This window comes from Ictalurus punctatus, chromosome 13 (assembly GCF_001660625.3).
Source record: "Ictalurus punctatus breed USDA103 chromosome 13, Coco_2.0, whole genome shotgun sequence".
Taxonomy (NCBI): domain Eukaryota; kingdom Metazoa; phylum Chordata; class Actinopteri; order Siluriformes; family Ictaluridae; genus Ictalurus; species Ictalurus punctatus.
In genome coordinates this window covers 3,911,486-3,936,004 of record NC_030428.2, presented here as the reverse complement: position 1 = coordinate 3,936,004, position 24,519 = coordinate 3,911,486, and the positions used below count along the sequence as shown (strand labels likewise).

The 24,519-nt window shown below is 39.2% G+C and overlaps 1 protein-coding gene across 2 annotated transcripts in view; it reads right to left on the bottom strand.

Moving 5' to 3' along the window:
- The window catches only part of LOC128634608 (NACHT, LRR and PYD domains-containing protein 3), a 37,120-nt gene that overhangs the window by 7,543 nt on the left and 5,058 nt on the right, over window positions 1–24,519 (bottom strand). The window contains exons 1-7 of one of the 2 annotated variants that reach the window (XM_053685300.1): window positions 5,795–5,900; window positions 5,520–5,641; window positions 4,943–5,059; window positions 4,479–4,533; window positions 4,036–4,240; window positions 1,974–3,747; window positions 675–848 (exon numbers count right to left, since the gene is read on the bottom strand). In XM_053685300.1, coding sequence (XP_053541275.1) covers window positions 675–848; window positions 1,974–3,747; window positions 4,036–4,240; window positions 4,479–4,533; window positions 4,943–5,059; window positions 5,520–5,572 — 2,378 coding nt within the window. In that variant the 5' untranslated portion in view covers window positions 5,573–5,641; window positions 5,795–5,900. Of the gene's footprint in view, window positions 1–674; window positions 849–1,973; window positions 3,748–4,035; window positions 4,241–4,478; window positions 4,534–4,942; window positions 5,060–5,519; window positions 5,642–5,794; window positions 5,901–24,519 lie in introns of those variants that run through there. The other variant, XM_053685301.1, reaches the window with a different exon arrangement.

The following is a 24,519-nucleotide window of genomic DNA, read 5'->3' as shown; positions in this document are numbered from 1 at the left end:
GTGTGTAAGGTTATCCAAAGACAGGTAAAAATTCTCTCTAAATGGCACCAAACATCTCTAAATGACACAAAGCCTTTAAAAATGGCAGACTTATAGAAATAGCAAACAATTTTTTTAAGGGCACAAAATAACCTCTCCAAATGGCACAAAATGAAAACAAATGGCAGTAGCATGAACTCTGTTACACAATGTGTAATTTCACACACACAAGTCTGAAACATACTTATAAAATATGATGTTTATTAAAAATGGTGCCAGAGCCCCAGGTGAAGAAACACTTGTTCTCCTAATGGCTCAAATGACAGACACACAAGTGACCAGTAGAAAACTAGCGATCAGAAAAAAAACTGAAAAACATGCAAAAACCTACTGTATAAAGTTTTGCAGGAAGACCGCTAGAGCGGAGCGGCCATTTCCTGATAGTTTCTCTGCACGGCCCTGTAGCGCTGTGCTGATTGCCCTGTACCCGCTGACACACAACTCAAGACCAACGGATGCACGCGTAAAAGGTTTGGTTGTGCTGATTACGCGTTTGATTTTCTCAGCCTCTGACTGGTCAATCATGTCGAGTTTGGGCTTGTTTGAAAGCTACAAGTATCTACAATTGGTGCCATTTTTTTATTTATTTGAATTATAATTATTATTATTATTACTGTTGTTGGGTGTGTGCGTACCTCAGTGTCTCCATTATACATTGTGGATTCTCCAGTCCAGCAGAGAGCAGCTTCACTCCTGAATCCTGCAGGTTATTGTGTCTCAGGTTCAGTTCTCTCAGTCTGGAGGAGTTTGAGCTGAGAACTGAGGACAGAACTCTACAACTTTCCTCTGTCAGATTACACTCCCACAGCCTGGAAGAAAAATGGTGAAATATCAGAACTCTGACCTCAAACACACAAACACAGCCATAATCCAGCTAAAGTTTACCATGTAACAGAAATGTGAGTGTGTTTCTCTTACACACAGAAATCAGAGGACAGGACACCACATCAGTACTATTATTATTATTATTATTATTATTATTATTATTATTATTATAAACAAATGCTTTATTATAATAAAGCATTTGTTCAAACAAAAGACCATTCTGTTTTCATTCCTTTAAGGATCGTTGTAAGTGATAATAATAATAATAATAATAATAATAATAATAATAATAAATCATCAGTCACAGGGGTACTTAAAGGACTGAAAACAGATGTTTTTTTGTTTGAACAAATGCTTTATTATAACTGAAATTTGAAACCATTTTTTAATGAAAGTATGTGTTAAAAGGTCTCCAACTACAAAATAAATAAAATAAATAAGAAATCTCCCGTTTGAACAAAAAGGAGCAGGACGTGCATTGGCTTTGTTTGGAAATATTTTGTTGCTGAAACAGAACAGAAATAGACAAAATGTAAGACAGGTAATATTAACTTATTCTTTCTGTTAGCATAGCATAAACAAAAATAACATCAGATGTGTGAGCTTTAAAATGTCTAAAATAAATTAATATTTACTGTAGCTGCACAGCCAGACTGCTCACACACACACACACAATATGTCACATGTTGTATTCATACTGTTCCCATGGTGACAGTGTTATGTTTTTCTTGTTCTCAATTGTGAAGTTCTGTTCAATGTCTCTTTCAAGTAAAAGAAGAAAACAAAAAGTTCCTTTCACTGGTGTTTAGTTCACAAAATGATCAAAAAGCAGTCATGAATACATGCAGTTATTTTGTAGAGATCATTTTCATCAGTTTTAGAGAAAAGGTAATAAATGGTGATATAAGGTTTTGTCCATATGGCCCAGATCTCAGTGCAGACGTAACGTGTTAGTGTAAAAAGTGAAAGAATCTTCTGTAACAGTACCAGAGGTTTGTTTAAAGATGATTAGAGTAACTATTAACAAGCATTAATCCAAACAGTGCAGTTCAGTGTTACATTAAAATAACAAACCATGCAGTAATACATTTATAAATAAAAATACTCACTCAGCTTTTCTGGAGGCTTTGACCACTGGCAGCAGCTTCAGAAGACATTCCTCTGATGGGTCATATTTCCTCAAATCAAACTCATCCAGCTCCTGATCTGAGTTCAGTAACACAAACACCAGAGCTGACCACTGAGCAGGAGAGAGTCTGGTTCCACTGAGACGACTGTTACCTTCTCTGTTCAGGTAAGTCTGTACTTCCTGCACTAGAGAATGATCATTCAGTTCATTCAGACAGTGGAACAGATTGATGGATTTCTCTGGAGATGCATTGTACCTGATCTTCTCCTTGATGTACTCGACTGTTTCCTGTTTGCTGTGAGAGCAGCTTCCTGTCTGTGGCATTAAGCCTCGTAAGAGAGCCTGATTGGACTCCAGTGAGAGACCCAGAAGGAAGCGGAGGAACAGGTCCAGGTGTCCATTCTCACTCTGTAAGGCCTTGTCCACTGCACTCCTGAGGAGATCAGACATGGTTGACTTGCTGAAGAAATGGAAAAGTCCAATGCGTTGCTCCACTAACACATTTGTCTTTCTAAAAATAAAGCGGAGAAATGTGTATAAAGCAGCCAGAAACTCCTGAACACTCAGATGTACAAAGCTGAACACCTTCCCCAGGTGAAGCCCAAACTCCTCTCTGAAGATTTGGGTACACACTCCCGAGTACACTGCCACTTCTCCAACATCAATGCCACACTCTCTCAGGTCTTCCTCATAGAAGATCAGGTTTCCTTTCTCCAGCTGTTGGAAAGCCAGTTTCCCCAGTGCCAGGATACTCTCTCTGGTCTGCTGAGGATCAGGGTCACATTTCTGATGGTACTTTTGGTCCTTGTGTTTGATCTGAAAGATCAGGAAGTGTGTGAACATTTGAGTCAGAGTCTTGGGGACCTCTCCACTCTCTGCTTCACCCAACATTCTCTCTAGAACAGTGGCTGAGATCCAGCAGAAGACTGGGATGTGGCACATGATGTAGAGGCTTCTTGAAGACTTCATGCGTGTGATGATTTTATTGGCCAGGCTCTGATCACTGATCCTCTTCCTGAAGTACTCCTCTTTCTGAGGATCACTGAAGCCTCGTACCTCTGTCACCTGGTCTACACACTCAGGAGGGATCTGATTGGCTGCTCCTGGTCGAGAGGTTATCCAGAGGAGAGCAGAGGGAAGCAGATTCCCCTTGATGAGGTTTGTCAGCAGCACATCCACCGAGGCTGGCTCTGTCACATCACACAATCTCTCATTCTTCTGGAAATTTAGAGGAAGTCGACACTCATCCAGACCATCAAAGATCAACACCACTGTGTAGGAGTGTAGTAATTCTAGTTCTCTCATCTCTGGGAAAAAGTGATGAAGAAGCTCCATCAGACTGAGATTTCTCTGCTTCATCAGATTCAGCTCTCGAAAGGGAAATGGAAACATGAAGGTGACGTCCTGATTTGCTTTTCCTTCAGCCCAGTCCAGAATGAACTTCTGCACAGAGACTGTTTTTCCAATTCCAGCAACTCCTTTAGTCAGCACTCTTCTGATGGACTTGTCTTTAAAGAGCTCGTTACATTTGATGGGTGTCTCCTGTGTTGCTGGTCTCCTGGACGCTGTCTCAATCTGTCTCACCTCATGTTCATTATTGACGTCTCCACTCCAACCCTCTGTGATGTAGAGATCTGTATAGATCTCATTCAGAAGTGCTGAGCTTCCATGCTGTGAGATTCCTTCATTAATTCTTATAAACTTCTCTCTCAGGTTGGATTTCAGCTCTGTCTGATACACAGAGGCCACAAACTCTAATAAACAAAGTAATAACATGTTTTAATGTGAAATCAATGAGCACAATATAAAATGTAAAATTCTTTCAAATGCTGCTGTTCATTCCTGACTCATGGACTAAATATTATTGAAGGAACAGGACCACTTTACAGAGTAATCACAAACTGGACCACGAACAGAACAGAAAAGCACCAGATGTACATGATACTAAACTTAAACTTCAAACTAAAGGTGTTCATATCTAAAACTATTTCCTCTCTCTAAAGTGAACCTGATAGAATAAAGCCATGACTCAGAGCTCTTACTGTTGAGCAGTGTGTTAGCGAGATCTGTGTGGTGCATGTTCTTCAGGATATGCAGTATGATCTTCAGCGCTCCCTCTCTGACACTGTGCAGATCCTCCTCATTGTCCACCTCCCTCTCAGTGCATGCTGGGTAATCTGGTCTCAGGAGCTTCCTAAACCTCTTCAGCTCATTCTTTATCAGAGTGATGACTTTGTGTTCCAGCTCCTGGTTAGAAACACACAGGAACACATCTAAATATTATAATGTTACACACTGAGAGATGCTTTTATTTTATGAAAAGAAGAAAGGTCTCTTTCTATTACCACAAAGCTACAACTGAAATTCGGTCTGATTACCCATAATGCTGCTGCACATCGATAAACCTGTGAACTCTCATTATCTTAAATAAAAAACCTGCAATCTATTCACACACAAGTTACACACATTAAAAAGGCACACACACCTTGAATATGGAGTCCAGCTGATTTCTGCTGATGTTTGATTTCTTCTTTTGTGGTCTGTGAACAAATAAAACACATGATGTAATATAGACTATATGTATTCATAGCTGCACAACACACTAATACATACGGAGACAGATATTTAACACTATCCTCTTAACACAATACACTGATTTCAGGGTTTCCTCACTGACACTAACATGTTTATGAATAAAATAGTGATCTAGTCATTAATGTCCCAGGTGTAAATGTTGTTGTGTAGCACCACAGACCCTCCAGCTCAGGGACTGCAGGCTGAACTGAACTTTTAAAGCAGTTTTCCTCACTGCCAGTCCGAGAGCTGCAGCACTGCACACTTTAGTGTTTTACTGCTTCAACACCTGATCAAGCTCATGAATGACTTCATAATGAGACCAGTGAGTTTGATCAGGTGGAACACTGCTGTAAAACACCTCACTGTACTGACCTCACATCAGGAGAACTGGCTCCGTCTCTGAAGTTATTTGGAAGTTTCATTGACCGGTCACTCTTCATGGAGACGCAGCTGGGTTCTGGTAAGTCTGATCTCTTTCCCTCAATCATTCTGTAATTACAACAGAAATATCAGCAATAATTAATACTCTGCTGTCTCAGCACTGTTACACAATGTGTTCATCATTAAACACCAATAATTCCATCTTTTTAATTCAGCTACAGTCTGCACACTTATTCAAACAGGAGACACGCCTCATACCTCAGGAATTACACTGATGTCAGGAGTCCCAATCACAGATAACTGACTCAGCTGGGTCTTAAAGCCTGTAGAGTTCACTGACTCAAAGCTACACTGCTCTTCTCCTCCACATTACACAGTCCTTTTTACTCTTCTCTCAGTGAATGATTTCTCTAAACTGTTCTTAGATCAGATCAGTGATATATTCACTGCTATTAAACACCTTAAACCAAAGTTTAGTTCCTCTGTTAACTAGTGAGTGTTTAGAGATACAGATCTGTTCCCATGAGACGGTGTGTATTTATTGCTGGTGAATGGAAAAGTAACTCACCTCTCGTCTTTCTTTAAGTCCTGTTCTCCAGACACACTCATGTTGGAGGTCATGTCTCCTTCTCCAGATTACAGCAGGACACACGTTTACTTCACTCCAACATCGGTGTGTTAAATCAAACCCTGTATCAGCACAGCGTTCACTTACAGGAAATAGTCACGGTATCAAGTCATAAAACAACCTGTGTACATTCAAACTTCAGTACAAACCCACAAAACTCTTCTGCATCTGGTGTACATTCAGTGTGTTTATATATTATAGCTTTAGATACTCACTGTGTTTTTACTCCTGAAATGGTTTATTTTCCCCTCGACACAAAATGGAGCTGCTGACTTTCACTTTCACCTTCTTCCAGTTCCGGCAGAGGTGGAGGGGGAGGGGCAGTGGTGTGTGTGTGTGTCTGTGTGTGTAAATGAACAATATTTAATGGTGAATTTTTAGTGATTCTGCAGTAAAACATTAAAAATATAACAGCGTATTTTCACATGTTACAAAACATAAATACTCCGGTTTTATCTTCAAAGTGGGCATTTCCAATCTTTTAGTTTTGTAATTACAGCATAGAAAATAATCCTGGAGGTGCAACTGTTTCCAATATAACATGACATGCTGGTGAAAGTGGGATAATTTAAACAGGAAACATTGAATACTGAAATCATATCCAAGTATACATTTTAACCCTCCCAATTTCTTGAACATTTCTCTGGGAATATGGAACATGGGAACATATGGAACATGGGAATATGTTTGTTGTTTAGATTTAGATTTTACCCAATTAATTTTCAAGGTCCCATTTATAAAATCAAAACCTGATCAGAAAAAAAATTAATTTTCCTGATTCATATATAATCAAAATCAATCTGATTGATCTTTTTAATAGCTCTAGTTTGAGTATGCAGTATGCTTTCCATTTTAGTAAAAATATTCTACCCAGTAAGCTAATATCTCATTAATAACCATGAGCGAAGTATACTTTGGCATTCATCTACTACTTTCCACACAATCATATTTACGCTTTCAATTGAATCTTTGGATATATACATGCCCGAGTATTTAACTGTGGATTTTATAGGGATGCTGTAAGCCTCTGTTAAGCGTCTTTGCTGAACTGGCATTAGCTCACACTTATTCAAATTTAGCTTTAGAACAGAGGCTTTGGAGAAAATGTGAACTGTATGTAATATCTTGGGAACTTCCGTTAGCTGCTTCATAGAGATGGTTGTATCATCTGCTAACTGGCTGGTGATTACTGGTTGCCCAAGTACCTTTAATGGAGCCATGTTTGAATTTGTAATAAAAATAGAAAGCATTTCTGTAAATAATTTCTTTCATTACAAAGGGAATTGGAGAAATAGGGCCTTGTTTAACCCCACGTGTGATGATAAATCGGGGTGAGGTACCTCCTGCTAAGGAGATTGAACTATTTGAATTTTCATAACGAGATTCTATAATGTTTCCAAATTGAAGGATGTCATTATCTGTTGGTTCTTTTAACATAAGAAAAAAATGGATCTTTAAAACGACCCAAAAGTGTATATAGAAATTGAGAGCGAGATATTCCATGACCCTCAGTGGAAAAACACCTTACATCCTGAGGTGAGGGCGGTTACAACACAGCATTCGGACGCTCGAGCACACAAACGTATAGATGTAAGATTCACCAATTTGTATTTGAGGTAGGAATTTGAATATCGTAGCTATTTCAGCCCATGAAATTTTTTGCTGGTTTTGATCGACAATTTTATTGTCAAAATAATTATTTAGCTATGAAACTGTCAAAAATGCATACATTTGCAAGTTAGCTAGCACACCAAAATTGTGTGTATGTGCCATTGCTACGTGTGCATAAATGATTTAATAGTATGGTTAGTCAAAATGTTCACACAGAGATGAGAATTCTTCAATATTTGAAGAGGGAAATCTCTCTCTGAAAATCCATACCAGGTTTTGTTTGTTGCCTTGCAGTGACAGACACTTTGCTCTCGTCAAGCTTGGCAAGAGGCAAACAGTTCAGTGACCCCTAGCTACTGGAGTCTGAACCTGTGCTTATTATAGAGAAAGTTCATTTTATTTATTGAACTGTGTTTCTAAAAGCTGTGGAATTGTTTAATTTGGAGACTCCAACTCAGAAATGCTCAGAGAATGCAGGCAATGTAAAAAAAACTTGATATGAGGAAAAAGTGGGGGACAAAACCTAGATTTTGAAATGTGGGGGACATGTCCCCCAATGTATAATGGCTCCTACGTCCATGTTACTGACATGTTTCAACAAGAATATAAAGATAAATAACAAATGACATACAGTGTATTGTTTTCTGCTACAAAAAGTCCAAATGTAAAAATATAGAAAAAACTTTGGTTTGCATTCAAACAAATATAAAGTATTTGGACTAAATTAGGAATCGGTGGTTACTGATTATTTATCACTCTGTTCCTGAGCAGTAAAACCTAAACGTTTGCTTGTGCATGGCCCATTTTACTGAGGACAGCTTCCTGACCCTGGGCGAGTACACAGCAGGCTACACACCAAGGCTACTCCTGAAAAGTGGGACGATTCCCACTTTGCTCTGACAATCTTGTGCTTCTGAATCAGAACCTGTAAGTATGTTTGATTATTTTATCTTTTAAAATGATTTTAGATTTTTATCTGCTATTGAGTTTTGTGTTGTGGCCCTGGGCTTGGTTTTAGACCTCTACTAAAGTGCTAGCTAAAGTTTTGATATTCAGCTTTGGGAATTTTTACCTATAAACCTGCAGAATAACACCTATTCCCCTGTCTGTATATTGTCTCTTTTTTCTGTCGATTTCACAAGCCAAATTAAATCGTTATAACATCATATCTTGGTGGTTAAGGCTCTGGGTTACTGATCGGAAGGTCGTGGGTTCAAGCCGCAGCACTGCTCCAGACCCTTAATCCTCTCTGCTCCAGGGGAACTGCATCATGGCTGACCCTATGCTCTGACCCCAGCTTCCTGACATGCTGGGTTTTGCGAAGAAAATAATGTCACTGTGCTGTAATGTATATGTGATTAATAAAATAAAGACTCATTATACTCGAATATGTAAACATATTCGTCTTTGTCTGGCTGGAAATGGTACCATGAGCTACAAGTCTCAACACTTGGGGGCACAGGTGATCCTATTATAGTTTGGGGGACAGGAAACTCCAAGCTCTAAATGAGCTTGCTTCGTACGGAGGCTTTCTTTAACCTCAGCTAACTCATCAGCAGGCTTGACAGAGACAGTATTAGAATCAACAGAAAACTCTTAATATTAATACTACAAGACTGTGCACAAGGCTGCTGCACCCCAGAGTGTTCTAGGAAACTCAAGGTAGGATCTTGACGAAAAACCCTGTTACCATTCATCTAAGTTTAGCATTCTCTGCCTGAAGTTGATGCACCAAGTTGATGAAGTTGTTCATCCAGTGACTAACAACCACATTGAGGCAAACAATTCAAGCGCTGCCATTGCTCCACAGACAGGAAGTCTGTTTGCACTAGGCTGGTGGGTGTTCCTTTCCACATTTCCAACACCTCAGCAGGAGGCTGATGGAGACCTGAGTCTGGGAAGTAAACCTACTTTCAGACTATGGTGACTACCTACATAGGAGACCTTGTGCTCGCTAGCCAATGGTCCTTTCTACACGATTGCATTCTAGTCAATATGACCACTGTATATTGCAAGTTGCCTTCTCCAGCTGTCAACTTCAGTGGAAGTTGTTATATCATACACTTTCTGTCAAATTGTCAATCAAAGTAGTCTGTGCTGATTTATGGCCCTTTGTGCTTCCATGACTGCCATTTTGGTAGGTAACCTAATTTATGACCAGTGGTGGGGGTATCGACGGCATCAGTGGGTCAATCTGGCCCCTGTGTGTCTGGGCTGTGGTGGAGGTGTGTGGAGGGGGCGGTGGGGGGTTGTCCGCAACAAAGGTATTTATGTTAAGGAGTCCGGTTTTGGGGGGGGGGTCAAAATACATCTGAAAAAGCCTGTCAATGGTTAATATTGGGTATGCGTTTGTGTTGCTGTGTGGGGGTATTTCATTTGTGTAAACACTGTTAGAAAAAGCATGATGTTTGAATGTGTACATATATGAGTAGAAAATTTGTTTGAAAAATAAATGAAAACAAATGTTGATTACGTTTTCAGGGGACCCGGTTTGCCTTTGAATAAAAAGCTTTTTTTTAAGAATCTGTTTAAAAGAATCGTGTGTATTACGTGTCTTTCAAACATAAAACTTTAGGAGGTAAAAGTTATTAAAAGAGCTGTTTAAAAAGAATCGCGCATATTACATGACTTCTAAACAAAGATCCTTATGAGGTAAAAATGTCAAAGTGTTGGCTAAAAGAATCGCCGTATCGTTTAAACTACAAGATAACTTTTCGCGAGATGTCTTCCATGCGCTGGGGTAACACAGTAATGATATTAAAACCGAATCACCTCTCTCTCTAAACCCCGCCCATACACACGTGTTTCAGACACACCTCTCTCTCACTCTCTAAACCTATGCCCATACACGTGTTTCACCTGCAGACAGTTTCTGTAGGCTATGTGCATCTAATTTATGACTCTACAATTCTGTTTTGTATGTGCATCTAATTTATGACTCTGCGTTTTTCCTGACCAGGAGTTTTGTGGGGGAGACACTTATTTTATGACCAGGGGTCATGGTGTAATCCTATCAGTTTGTTTATGATAATGAGTTAGCGTGTTGGGGTGTTAATGGCTTTACGAAATCCCCACAAATAGGTAAGCACTGTGTTTAAAAGCGGAGTCAGTTACGCAGAAGTTTCTAAGATGTCGGCTGTGTACCAGTGTTTGCTCTGAGTAATTTAGATGAACTGGTGGGTTCTCATTTTAGCTCACCGCTAAAGTTTTGTTTTTATTTTGAGCAATACTTCAAAGAGAAGATGGCTGTGTATCGTAACAGTAAGTGTATTATTATTATTATGCATTATTAAGAATGTTTATTTATAAACAAATTTATGGGTCTGCTGTAATGGTTAAACAGATATCTAACGCTACAGGTGATGCTGACATTGTGTCTATTCCGGACATCGTATTTTATAAGTATTTGTGCCTATGTATGATGTGTTGTGTATGTGTAGAATGATTAGCCTATACTTTTTATTTTACACAAAGGATCGAACTCAGGCGGTGCAGCTCCGCGAGTCAGGTCGGATAACCCCGTGCTCAGTAAGCCTTGTAATAATTAGATATTTGACGGTTATATTTAAATGTGGTTTTATGTTTTTTTGTGTTTGTTTGTTTACTGCTCATGGATTATCAAATCTTGTAAACAAGATCGACACACCCGTGTTCAAAAATCGTGCTGTGGGTTCTACTGAACAGCTTGTGTCAACAAAGCCTAGAAAGAACAAGCGTAAAACAGTTACGGTCGCTCAGGTCCATGCTCCGACTGACAAATATTTGAGAGACAGAGGTTTAGTGACATCTACAACGCCTAAGCCATCAAGATCTTCCCCAGGGTCGACAGACGGTATATAGCATGTGTTTAAAAAAAAAAAAAAAAAAAGGAAAGTGTTTTATCATCCTAATTCGTACTGATTTCCTAATTCATGTTTTTCTTTTTCCAGAGTCAGTTGAGAGTGAACGTGCTGCCGCTGATCCGCACGCTATAGACTCCGTTTTGAGCTGGGATCGTGAATTGTTGGAATCGTGGGACGATAGTGCATTTTCCCCGGCTCCTGAGAAACGCTTGCCAGCGAATGTCTGACTGCGGGAGAGGACGACTCTGAGGCTCTACCTTCAAATCAAGAAGCTTACGGTCGCGAGTCGCCGGCTATTATAGACAACAACAGAGCCTTATCTAGCCTTATAACTGATACGATCCGGGTTCAAGACCATCGAGGGGCATGTTGCGGGGGTTGAAGAGTTTTGCTGTATTCAGAGAGCGTCTGGACAGCCTTGAGAAGAAACAGCGTTTTTATAATCAATCTGTAACGGATACTTTACAACAACACCCCATCATGCATAAACATATTATAGCTACCCAGATGCTCCTTGCTGGGGAGATTCCCCGCGTTGGCCGTGACCAATATCTGACGACGGAGTTGTTACAGCAGATTGTACCATTAGTTAAAAACACAAAACTCGGGTGAGTTGTACAATACGTTTTTTATACATCTGTGTGTTTACTTGTAATAATTACTGATTCCTATCTGTTTATGTTGTCCCCCTATCTATATAGAGGAGAAATAAGTCACAAACATGACGGTCGGGTTACTTCCACGAGAGCTTTGCTCGAATCAATTGTCAAAAATACAACAATACACACAAACAAACAGTGAACCTAAAGTGCATTAAACATTATTTAAATAAAAGTACACATAAAAATACGACTTTCATGTCCAAATTACGGCTAAACACAAGCTAGCGCTTTTCTGGTTTTCCGTTCAAGGCGAGGACGCGCACGTGCGCGCACACACACGACAAAACTTACTTATCTCTACTCAAAAACTATCAGAAACAAAATATAAGTACGTCTCAAAATGTCAGCAAGTTAACACAGATAAAACAGATGGGTAAAACATGCACACCATACCTATATAGAGGAGAAATAAGTCACAAACATGACGGTCGATGTTACTTCCACGAGAGCTTTACTCGAGTGGAAAATTACCGCTTTTCCTCCAGGCATGTGGGCGGAGACTAAAGCAATCGATCCCAGAGTGCAGGATTCAGACCATCCTAATAGATGACTGATCAGCGTTATACTCACTTGAATCATCAATGTATTAACACATTAAAATGGAACAACAGCGAAAAATAAACACTCTTTTAACTCTTTTTTTTTTTTTAAAAAAAACATTTGACTATTTAACTTATTACATTTACTGTGTGTGATTTTTTTTTACTAGTTTTGTTTAAATAAATAAAAAATCTTTTAAAAATGTCAAAGCGTTGTGGTGAAACAGTTTGTAATCAGGGAGCAGTAATTAAATCTAGAAAACGCGACCACGACGGTTTTTGTTCCTTTGAACAGCACGGTAACACAGAGACATTACGCTATTTAATTCGGACAATGGAGAATCAGAATAGATCTGAGTCTACCACTGATACTTTGTTGGAATTATTAAACATGGCTAGATCAATGGCTGACGATCAAGCAGAATCAGTTCCAACTTCGTCGTTAGACCATGATTCAAATTCACAACAGGTGGGGTGGGGGTCGGACAGCGAATCGTATCGATCATTTAATCCTTCAGAGCAAAATTTTGGGTTATCCGAATCGTCTACTGAATCTATTGTAAGAGAGGGTGGAGATGTCGGCGGTTATATGGTGGTACCAAGACTCAGATTGAATAGATACGGTGTTGTATAAATATGTGTGTAATAACTGCTCCAGACCTGGCTGCGTACACTATATTTCTGCATGATATCATGTCTGAAATAGTGTCGTTTTCCAGACTGCTGGCCGGTGATGGGGGTTTAATCAACATTACCTTGAGAGGCCCTAGTCTACCCTCTGATGTTAACACTGTCTTGTCACCTGACAACGATGACGATGTGTACGTGTTCGCAAACCAGATTGAAAACATTATGCAAATATGGCTGAACGATATGACCAAAATGTATATCACGATATATTTCTTAATTTCAGTTGATACGATATAACTCCGATATCGATATGAACAATATAAATCCTCAGAAAAACTGCCAAGGACGCCCACAATGGATGTCTGTACCTTCAAACTTCTGTAAAATGAATTTGCCAAGTCTATGAAACCTCCTCTGATAAAACTATATAATAATTTAGAAATAAAAACGGCACAAATAAATTAATGTTCACCTTTTATTTGTATTTAACCGTCATACAAACAAGAAATGTGAAATCACCGTCAAATAAACATAAAACTCTCACCTTTGTCAATATTAATATCTTTAACTTTAAACAACATAGGCTGATTATTTTATTCTTATAGATTGAAATAAAAGTGCTTCAGCCAGGATAAAAAATATGAAAAATGCTCAGAGTTGCTGAAGAAAACAGAAAAAGTGTGAGCAATAACAAGAACACATGTCGCTGGGGCAGGGACATTGTTTGGGGTTGATGACGCCCTATGACAGGCTCTAGAGGTTTCTGGCAAGAAATACAAGCTGGTCTACATTATCTGGCTTCAAAGATGCCCTTTTACATGTGACAATGTTGCCACCTGTACTAAAAACCCTCTCAGAGGGGGAGCTTGTGGCTTGAATACACAAGTAATGTTTTGCCAGTTGTCCTACTCTGGGGAAGTTCTTATGAGAGACTTTCCACCAATCCAGAGGATTTGAGTCATTGTCAGCATCTGGAGACAGAAGGTAGTTGCTGAGCTCCCTCTCAACTGCCTGCTGTACATTCAAGTCTTCTGTGTTGGTACTGGTGGACCTGTTTGAAAAAAAGCTAGCCAGCAACTGCTTTGTTTTCTTGGCTAGTGTCACTGCTGCAGAAGCATCTCCCATGGCTTCTTCTCTGGACTCCTCTTCCCTTACCACAACAGCTCTCTCTCCCTTCAGCATCTCCAACACAGCTTTCTCTTTGATGTATTCTCTCTTCTCCTCCTGAGTGTACTGAAGCTTGAATCTTGGGTCAACGAGGCATGCCATGTCAAGTAGATCATCCATGGCAGGGTCATCATACTTTTCATTCAGGTATCCCATCACTGTTGTCTTTATGGTCCTGGTGAGGTCTGTGTCATCCTCTGCTTCCTTCAAGATGGAGGTGTTGAAGAGATGCATCACTGGTTTTAGGAATGACACACAGACATAGGATTCACCGGACAAGGCATCCGTGAATTCGAAGAGCGGGCTTAGAGCTGCATCTATAGACTCTAAAACATCCACATCTTGCCAAGTAGGAACCAGCGACCTGGTCTTCTTGTCTTTTGAGAGGACCTCTGTAATGGCCCTTTTCTGCTCCAGAACCCGCCTTACCATTTGTTGACGGGAGCCCCATCTTGTTGGGGTTTCACTGATGAGCTTGTGCTGTGGCAAGTGATACTCTTCCTGAGCAGCTGCAAGGTCCTGTTTCTTCTTTCAGGAGTAGGAGAAGGCAACCACCACCTTTTTACAGACCCCAACTGCTCTGTCCACTCGCTTGTCTTGGTGAACTTTCTCTGTAGACAGAGAGAGAAAAAAAATATTGCAATATATAGTTCTCATTTGTATTTTAACTACAAAATTTGATTTATTTATGTTATTAGATCAAAATCACAATTCTTCTGCTTACGTACATTTTGTTGTTTTTATTTCACACCTGATTTGGCAAAGTAAACATCTGTTTCCATGCCAGTAAAACACCTTTGAATTTAATTGATAGAACTGCTTTATGTATAAATCCATACAAATATGTATGTCTTGACTAAAGAATAAATGAATAGCCTATTCAGTCACTTAAATTGGGGGAATGAAATCACCTAATCAAAATTATAAGCCAACTAAGTACTAAGTAATATCTAGTGTCTGGGTTTGGTATCCATAGTCATAGCCTACACAACACAGAGCACCTCAACACGTGTTTTATTTATCAAATCAAATGCACATTATAACACATGCTCAATGAACTTCTTATGACAAGGCATGCAACAACCACATAGCAAGCATAAAATTGTGTGAATATAAACATACTATAAACAAATATAAAGAATATAAAAATAGCTATCAAAAACATACAAGCACTGATAAGCTACATTTAGGTTAGGCCTATTTTGTGTTAAGCATATTGCCTATTTGTTACTGCAATGATTGTAATAATATATCCTGATACCATAAGCAAAATAACTTAACACATTACTCAAATGTATATTAACTGTGTATAACTTACCAATAGCGGAGTTCAGTCGGCCCCCGAAGCATTGTAGCCTTCTCCATCAAAGCCCCTGAGTTGAACAGATGATATTGGTCCTGCTATCTATGGTGATGCAGACCTGGTGGTCCTCGCTGAGCCCCCAGGAGGCAAGCGCGTCCGTAAGTCCGGCTGCAATTGCTCTGCCCGTGTGATCCTCGGGAAAGTAAACCGTCTGGAGGCATAAGCTGACAAGCTTCCAATCTTGGTCAATAAAGTGGACCGTCGGGCTCAAGTATGGTTCCGAGGTTCGGCTTGACCACAGGTCAGCTGTGGTCGCAAAATGTGACACTGACTGCAGTTGCTCCTCCACCCTTTCCCTAACTTCACCGGAAAGTGTAGGTATAGCTGTGCGGGAAAAATATTTCCGGCCAGGGAGCTCGTATCTGGGGTCGATGACTGACATCATTTCCTGAAGCCCACATTTTCTACCATACTAAACGGCATCATGTCCTTAGCCAAAAAGTTTGTGACAGCCTTAGTAATGTCTTTATATCGTTTAGACGGCTTGTCATAAGGCATGAATACAGCGATCCGTGTTTGCTGCATCGGTTTCTCTTTTGACACAGCTGGTGATGGGGATGGGGGTGGCGGTGATATTTCAGAGACAGGTTGGCTTAAACCTTTATGCTGCCACATCTTCTGACTCTCAGAATATTCTATCGGGTGGAACTGCTTCAGATGGGGGAACAGATTTGATGTGTTCCCGCTGTTAGTTGGCACCACTCTCCGGCACATTTTGCAGCGCACTGAAACCTGAAGGGTATCAGAGCTTAGATAGCCAAACCACTTCCATACCACTGAATTAGTCTTTCCTCTCTTATCAACTATTTCGTCTGCTTTCTCTTCACTTGTGGAAGCTCACTCAGTCGCATTTGTATTGTGATCGGGGGTACTCATTTTGTAGCTAAAACTTGCCGCGTTGGAGCTTAGCCTAACAGTGCCGAGCATTGGCTGCATGCCTGTGGTGTACGTCATCACGCACGTAGCCAATTGTGTTCTGCTCTTTCTGCTTGGCTTGAATACAACGAACTGACGCCTGTGCCATGAACGTCAGTCAGTAACTAATGTTTTAATGTATGTCGGAAATGTGTTTAAAAACCATATCACCATTATTGAAAAAATTTATATTGCGAGATATATTGATATTGAATTATTGTCCAGGCCTATATGCAAAGCAATTCTAACATGCGAGCTGATGACTGTCTGGATCTAAATGTGTCTATAGCTCGTGGTAAACACGGTGGTGCTTATTGAAAGATACGTGATCTAGCCCATAACGAAGTAATTGCCAGAAAAAGAATGAATCTGTTTTGCACCGACAATATATCTAAGAATCTGTGTTTTGCAATCTGTCTGGCCCATTTTATACATGCACAAATGTTGTGTACTGATCTAGAACCAATAGCCAAGTCTCTGCAGAACACTGCAGGGTATTCAGTACAGCAAAAGATAGGGTTTAATTTACATTGTTTAGTTTACTTTGTAATTTATTTATTGAGGAAAATGATCCAATATTACATATTTGTGAGTGGCAAAAGTATGTGAACCTCTAGGATTAGCAGTTTAATTTGAAGGTGAAATTAGAGTCAGGTGTTTTTAATAAATGGGATGACAGGTGAGTGAGCACCCGATTGTATTTAAAGAACAAGGTTCTATCGAAGTCTTATCTTAACACATGCTTGTGGAAGTGCATCATGGGATGAACAAAAATTCCTCCAAGCCGATGTACAGGACTCAACACTTAACATAAACATTTAGTTGCAGTTATTGCTGCACAAGGGTCACACCAGATACTAAAAACAAAGTTTCACATACTTTTGCTACTCACAGATATGTAATATTGGATCATTTTGCTCAATAAATTGCCAAGTATTATATTTTTGTCTCATTTGTTTAATTTGGCTCTCTTTATCTACTTTAAGGACTTGGGTGAAAACCTACATGGTTCACACACTGTCAAGCACCACTGTAAAGTCCGAGGTTGTAGATGAGCTCTTTCTCATTAAATGTTCTTACTTAGTTGCCCCATGACAACATCTGGTGATGCACATACAGATGTCATTATAGTTATATCCAGCACTGTTGAAGTGTCTTTCCACTGTAAAGAAAAAATTCTTCATTCTGATGTTATGTATGTGCATGGGAAACCACTGGCCAGTCATCTCTTGGTGTCTCCAGTGTATAGCTCATTACTTCTTTTACAGGAAGCACAATTTCCTGTAAAAACAAACAAACAAACAAAAAACCGATCTTCTGATGCATAAGGAGTTATGGGTAATACATTTTTTCTAATTTTAATTTTTTTTTTTTATACATTTACATGTGAACCATCTGGAACGGTTGCTTGCAAGAGTGTCACAGATATTAGGCTAATCATTTAATTTACTTCTGACAAACATGATGTCAGGTAATGAGAGCCGAGACTGATGCAAATGCAGGTAAGGCTTTAATAAAAGTTTGCAACAAATCCAAAATGCAAGGCAGCGGCAAAAACATGAAACAGGCACAGGTCAGTTGATCAATAAACGAAGTCAATGTCAGAACTAGTAGAAAACAGGCACTGTTTGGTAACGTCAAAGGCAGGATGGAATTGAGCATATACTTCACAAAGAGCAGGCGGTAGAAAGTCTCTACATACAGGTGTGTGTGTGTAAGTGTAATTGGGATCAGATGTGCCCAGAGGTGAACCTAGATTATGTGGGGCCCTTCTGACAGATTTATGTTGTTATGTCTTCATGTTACCTGGAGATATTGTTGTGATCCTTTACTTCCGTGGAGGAATCGCAGTAGATGCATATTACGAAGACTTAGTTTCTTTACTGAAAATAATTGTAAAGAATAAAGAAGGGGCTACACTACAATTGCTGAGCATGTTCTCAAAACTGTGTCCCTTCCCCCCCTAACAGCCCCCACTTTGACTCCTGTCTACTGCCTGAATAAAATATGTAGGTATGATAGATGAAGCCAACGTCATTATGGGAAAACATAACATGTTACATAAACAAATAAATTTTATAATAAGGTGAAATAAATCTGAAATTGGACAAATAGTTTTGGGTTTGTTTTTCTTTAATTATCCTTAATTCATTCGTCATTATCTCCATCACTTACACCTGTCCTGTTTCCTCTTTTCCTCTCTCTCTCTCTCTCTCTCTGTGTAATAGCGTGTACATCATATCTGAGTACACAATAAGCTCTCTGTTCCTAGTTAAGTCAAGCAATGATCTAACTCTTCCTCCTTTCTGTATATACAGTGAGGGGAAAAAAGTATTTGATCCCCTGCTGATTTTGTACGTTTGCCCACTGACAAAGAAATGATCAGTCTATAATTTTAATGGTAGGTATATTTGAACAGTAAGATACAGAATAACAACAAGAAAATCCAGAAAAACGCATGTCAAAAATGTTATGAATTGATTTGCATTTTAATGAGGGAAATAAGTATTTGGCCCCTCTCAATCTGAAAGATTTCTGGCTCCCAGGTGTCTTTTATACAGGTAACGAGCTGAGATTAGGAGCACACTCTTAAAGGGAGTGCTCCTAATCTCAGTTTGTTACCTGTATAAAAGACACCTGTCCACAGAAGCAATCAATCAGTCAGATTCCAAACTCTCCACCATGGCCAAGACCAAAGAGCTCTCCAAGTATGTCAGGGACAAGATTGTAGACCTACACAAGTCTGGAATGGGCTTGGACCATTGCCAAGCAGCTTGGTGAGAAAGTGTGTGTGTGTTATATATATATATATATATATATATATATATATATATATATATATATATATATATATATATATATATATATATATATATATATATATATTCAACGTGGACTTGACCCTCAGAGTTCCTTACACCCGTTCTCGTATGGACTATGGCCACTTGTGAATAATCTCCAATTCTAGGTCCTTCTGGATCTACTCACTCCTGGGGCTGGAAGGAGCCAGTAAACCTGACCCATTGGTTTACCTGGCATATTATTGCCAAGTAAGAACAGGCTTAAGTTCTGAGCAATGGACAGTTTTAATGGGGCCATCTTCTCCATGTGGTCTGATCTTATACAGCGTTCCCACTTCATCAATGTAGGCCACAATCTCAAACACAGTGGAGGACCAGTCATCCAGAATCTTACGACAACCATGAAAATGATTCTTACAATACACTAAAGTGCCGGGGGTAGTATTGCTACCAAGTCAGGGCAATTGGTCCTACGGTGAATGACCACAGTCTCCGAGTGCCTTCGGGAACTGGTATAAATGGAGGTTAAGTACTTTTTTGTTACAGCAGATATTGCGTTATGTGTGTTGATTTCTCCTGTGTATGACCTTCTGCCTGTTCTTGACTTTGTATCTGCTCTGTCCCTTTACGTTTAATGATTCAGCTCCCAAACTGCTGGAAATGTGGGACGGGTTCTAACTCTTCACCAAAACTGCTTTATCCTGGAGAAGAGTTTGAGGTGAGACTACTGTCATACACCAGTCCTGGTGAGTTTATGCTTCTTAATGCTGAAAGACAGAAGAGCATCAGTATAAAACACACATCAGCATGACCACCAACACACACACACACACACACACACACTATTCAGTATAATACAGTAGAGTAGAGTAAAGAGACAGTAAGTCAGTAACTCACTATAATGTCTCCAGTTTACAGTGTGGATCCTTCAGTAGATCAGAGAGCAGCTTCACTCCTGATTCTCCTGGATTATTACCCTTCAGATTCAGTTCTCTCAGGTGTGATGAGGAGTTTGACCTCAGAGCTGAAGCCAGAGCAGCACAACCTTCATCTGTAATACTGCATTTAATCATCCTGCAAGAAAGAAAACCTTCTCATACTTAACACACTCAGTTTTAGCTCTGAAAACATCAACTGCACAAAATCTTTATATACAGAACATTTACTCTCCATCTCACACACACAACAATGACAATATATCACATCACTACAATTACAATCACCACAGATGGAAACTGGATGTAGCTGTGTTTATTAAAACTCTGCTCTGTGTGTGTCTGTGCGTGTGTCTGTGCGTGTACGTCTGTGTGTGTACCTCAGTGTCTCCAGTGTACAGTGTGGATTCTCCAGTCCAGCAGAGAGCAGCTTCACTCCTGAATCCTGCAGGTTATTGTCACTCAGGTCCAGTTTTCTCAGTCTGGAGGAGTTTGAGCTGAGAACTGAGGACAGAACTCTACAGCTTTCCTCTGTCAGATTACACTCCCACAGACTGGAAGAGAAATGATGAAGTGTTAGATTTATTTATCTGATTGTGAAATGAGGTGTTACCATCAGGTGGGAAATAAAGTGTTTACCTGAATACAAGGTTCTAATGTCAGGATAAAAATATAAAAAGAACAGCCTGTGTATAAACAATAAACTAGTATTGGCATGTTATTAAAGTAAATGTGTGTGTAATGTACACTGATCTACATGCTGTAGAAATAAATGTACTTTGTTCTGATGTGAGAAGTGATTTAGATATTTCAGCATTAACACAAAGCTGAGTTTCACAGAGACGCTAAAACTGTTGGAGTTCATGGTTCTTTGGAGCTTAATCTAACTTTCACACACATACAAACCACATCACACACACACACACACACACACACACACACACACACACACACACACACACACACACACACACACACAGAGAGAGAGAAAAACAAAGCTCAACAGCAGAAACAATGCTAATCCACACCATATAAAATACACACTTGAATGTTTTACTCATATAAAACACTGGGCCTCATTTATCACACTGGATACGAATTAATTTCTTCATAAACAGTGTGTAGGAGCATTTACACAAGAACTCTTTAATGTGCAAATTAAAATGTAATGTTATGCAACATTTACAGGATGTTGAGAGAAAAGGTTGATGAGGTGTTGGATCAGAGTTAAATGGGCGTGGCCACTCAGCACAAGAGCTAGCTCTTTATGTATGTGCATAGCTGCTTTATCTGCTCTTTATTCTGACCCTCAACCCAGTGTTTCTCCACCAACACCTCACTGTCCTCCACTTTCACATTCATCAGGCACTTACGGAGGAATTCTGGACTGAGCTGGAGCTTGTGGAAATAGCATCAACACTGGACCAGTGCGCTCATTCTTCTTCCGGTATTCATCTCTCTGTAATAAAACTATTTCATCTGAGAGGACGAGTCTACTGGTGTTTGTCTAAATTTCCACGACAGTAAACCGAGAAAGCAAGTGGCAGATGTGATAAGAGTGACACAGCGCGCATTCCGATTGGTCTCTCTTTGTGCTAACTAATCTATCACTTTTCTCGTTAGGCGGGCTTTACAGTCGACCTCTCTCTCTCTCCGTGAGGTGGGAGGTAGCCGGTGAAGTCACCTCCTTCAAATGAGTTTTGGCATGGTTACACTGACATCTGGGGAACCAACTGTTGTCAAAGCCAAGAAACCTGGAACTGTGGAGAGCCTGCAGTCAAAAAGGGAAAGCGACAGAGCCCGTGCTAAAACGAGAATAAATATGGGCGTGGCTTTTGAGAGGTGGCGAAAACTCAGAGATCTTGAAGGGATTGAAGACAGAGATGCTTTTTTCCTGTTAAACAGGTCAGACATTTCAGTAGCTCAATAGGTAGCTAGCTAACTTGAATCAGCTGTTTGTTTGTTTTGCTATGGTCAGTGTGGTAAACTGCACTTATTTTCTGCTAGCTATGAGAGAGAGCAACTCTCCTCTTCTTCAAGAAAACCGTATCCACCTCCAGCTCCGCTGTCGAGTATTGGAGCTAATATACAGCACACGAATACCTCAGTGTTGCCAAGTCTCACGAGACAAATAAGCAACTGCAGCTTCAAAAACAAGCCCAATATTATTATATCCTGTTACAGGTTCAATGTAAACAGACTCAATAAATGAGCCTACAACAACATATTAAACTGAAACCAGTCGCAGTTTAAAACTAGGACTGAAACTAACGATTATTTTCATAATCTATTTGTTGGCCGATTATTTATTTATTTACATATTGTTACTAATCGATTAATCGTATGGGGGCAAACTTTCAGTGCCATTTTTTCATTTATTTAAAATAAAATCCACAAACTGAGTATTACAAATAAAAACTTAAGACTAAAAGTTTACACAACTGTTTGTCCAAACATAAGACTGAAAAGAACCAAATACACACAGACACACACCAAAATATATATTATTCATTCAAATTAAATTAAGTTATTATTAATATTAAATATGAATAAAATAAAGTAACATATATAGAAATGACTGTTTAATATATATCCTATAATTCTTGTGGAGTGAGGGGGTCCTTGTGGATTGTTTGAAATATGCTAGGGGTCCAAAATGCACAACAGGCTGAGAACCACTGGTATAGTGTATGAATTTTAGAAAGGTAAAATCGTCTCAAATGGAAAACATTAGTTTTTTACTAACCTGAAAGTTTGCCCCCCATCCGATTAATTGGAAAAATATTCAGCCATATAATGGATTATGAAGATAATTGTTAGTGGCAGCCCTAATATTTTATACATGTACATACATACACATATATACAGTATCTCACAAAAGTGAATACACCCCTCACATTTTTGTAAATATTTGATTATATCTTTTCATGTGACAACACTGAAGAAATGACACTTTGCTACAATGTAAAGTAGTGAGTGTACAGCTTGTGTAACAGTGTAAATTTGCTGTCCCCTCAAAATAACTCACCACACAGCCATTAATGTCTAACCGCTGGAAAAAAAAGTGAGTTACATGTTATGAATGTACAAAAAGCACTGAATTCTACAGTCCTAGCAATCCCTGGTTAATTGGTTGAACCTGTCATTCCCCAGGGATTGGTACAAACACCAGGTTCAATTACATATTATTGTTGGTGTGACATTTAATTTGACTCTCTGAATTATCTTTTGTTTATTTTATCCATCACTGCGACACTTGAACTTGTCTACCACTCACAGGTTTTTGCAAATTATCATTTCATTTGTAAATAAATTTAAAATAAATCCATCAATGAACTCAGTCAGCTCAGCTAACGTGATATCTGTGAATGCACACGAATAAGCAAATTGATTAATTTTAAAAACATCTCATTTGAATATATTTTGATACACTGAACAAAAAATTATATAATATTATTAAAACATTTTTAAAACTTTCCTACCGACCTCCTGCAATTACACCACTGACCACTAGGGGTCCGCGGAAACACTGCACTCGACGGTAGAGTACATACTGCATAGTGTAAGTGTATAGTACGTCATTTGGGACACAACTTTAGTATTTACTCTCCGAACCGTGTTTTCGGAACAGAAGTAACATAATGAGTAAATGTACCGCGCGCAGACCAACTAATCGAAACGATTCATTGACAACGATTTCCATAATCGATTATTATCGATTTTATCGATTAGTTGTTGCAGCGCTATTTAAAACACAAAAACAATATATTTAATAAAATCATAAATGGCAACAAAGCTTATAGGGAGGAGAGGCACTATCCACTCATCTCTGATCATCTGCCAGCAGAATAATGACTGGAAAGATGGAAAAGGAGATTACATTAGAACCGTAACTACTATTTGTATAAATGAGTATGTGAAGGGAATTCTCAAATACCTCTCAAATATTCTCAAATGATGAATGTATTCACTTAATTACCTCTTTGAAGAAGCTGATCAAAATTATAGTGAGCTGCATATATTTGTCTTTTATATATTTATATATTTCTGCATATGTTTTTACACGGTGGGATGTCAGCATAAAATTAAGATAAGAAATGAATCGATGTCTCCCGGCCACACCTGAAACGCACACACAGACAGCCGCCTCATCATGCGAGTACTGAACTGAGTTCTCTTTAGAGGCTTATTATGCTTGGATGGTGAAATAAATACACACACATCATGTCAAAACGCAGGAATGGCCGAGTATTCATGCAAACAAAGTCAGTGATGATTTAAGTGAACGTAAACAGTTGAGGAAAAATCTGAGGTGTGTCAATACAGTACATTAGGTCTGTGCATTAGGTCTTAAAGTGACCGCAGTCTAATAAACCTGCTGCTGTCTGTGTCATTAATATTCATCAAACAACAAAACACACAGAGAAAATCACTCACTTACATATTAACATTTGGTAATTATTATTATTATTACT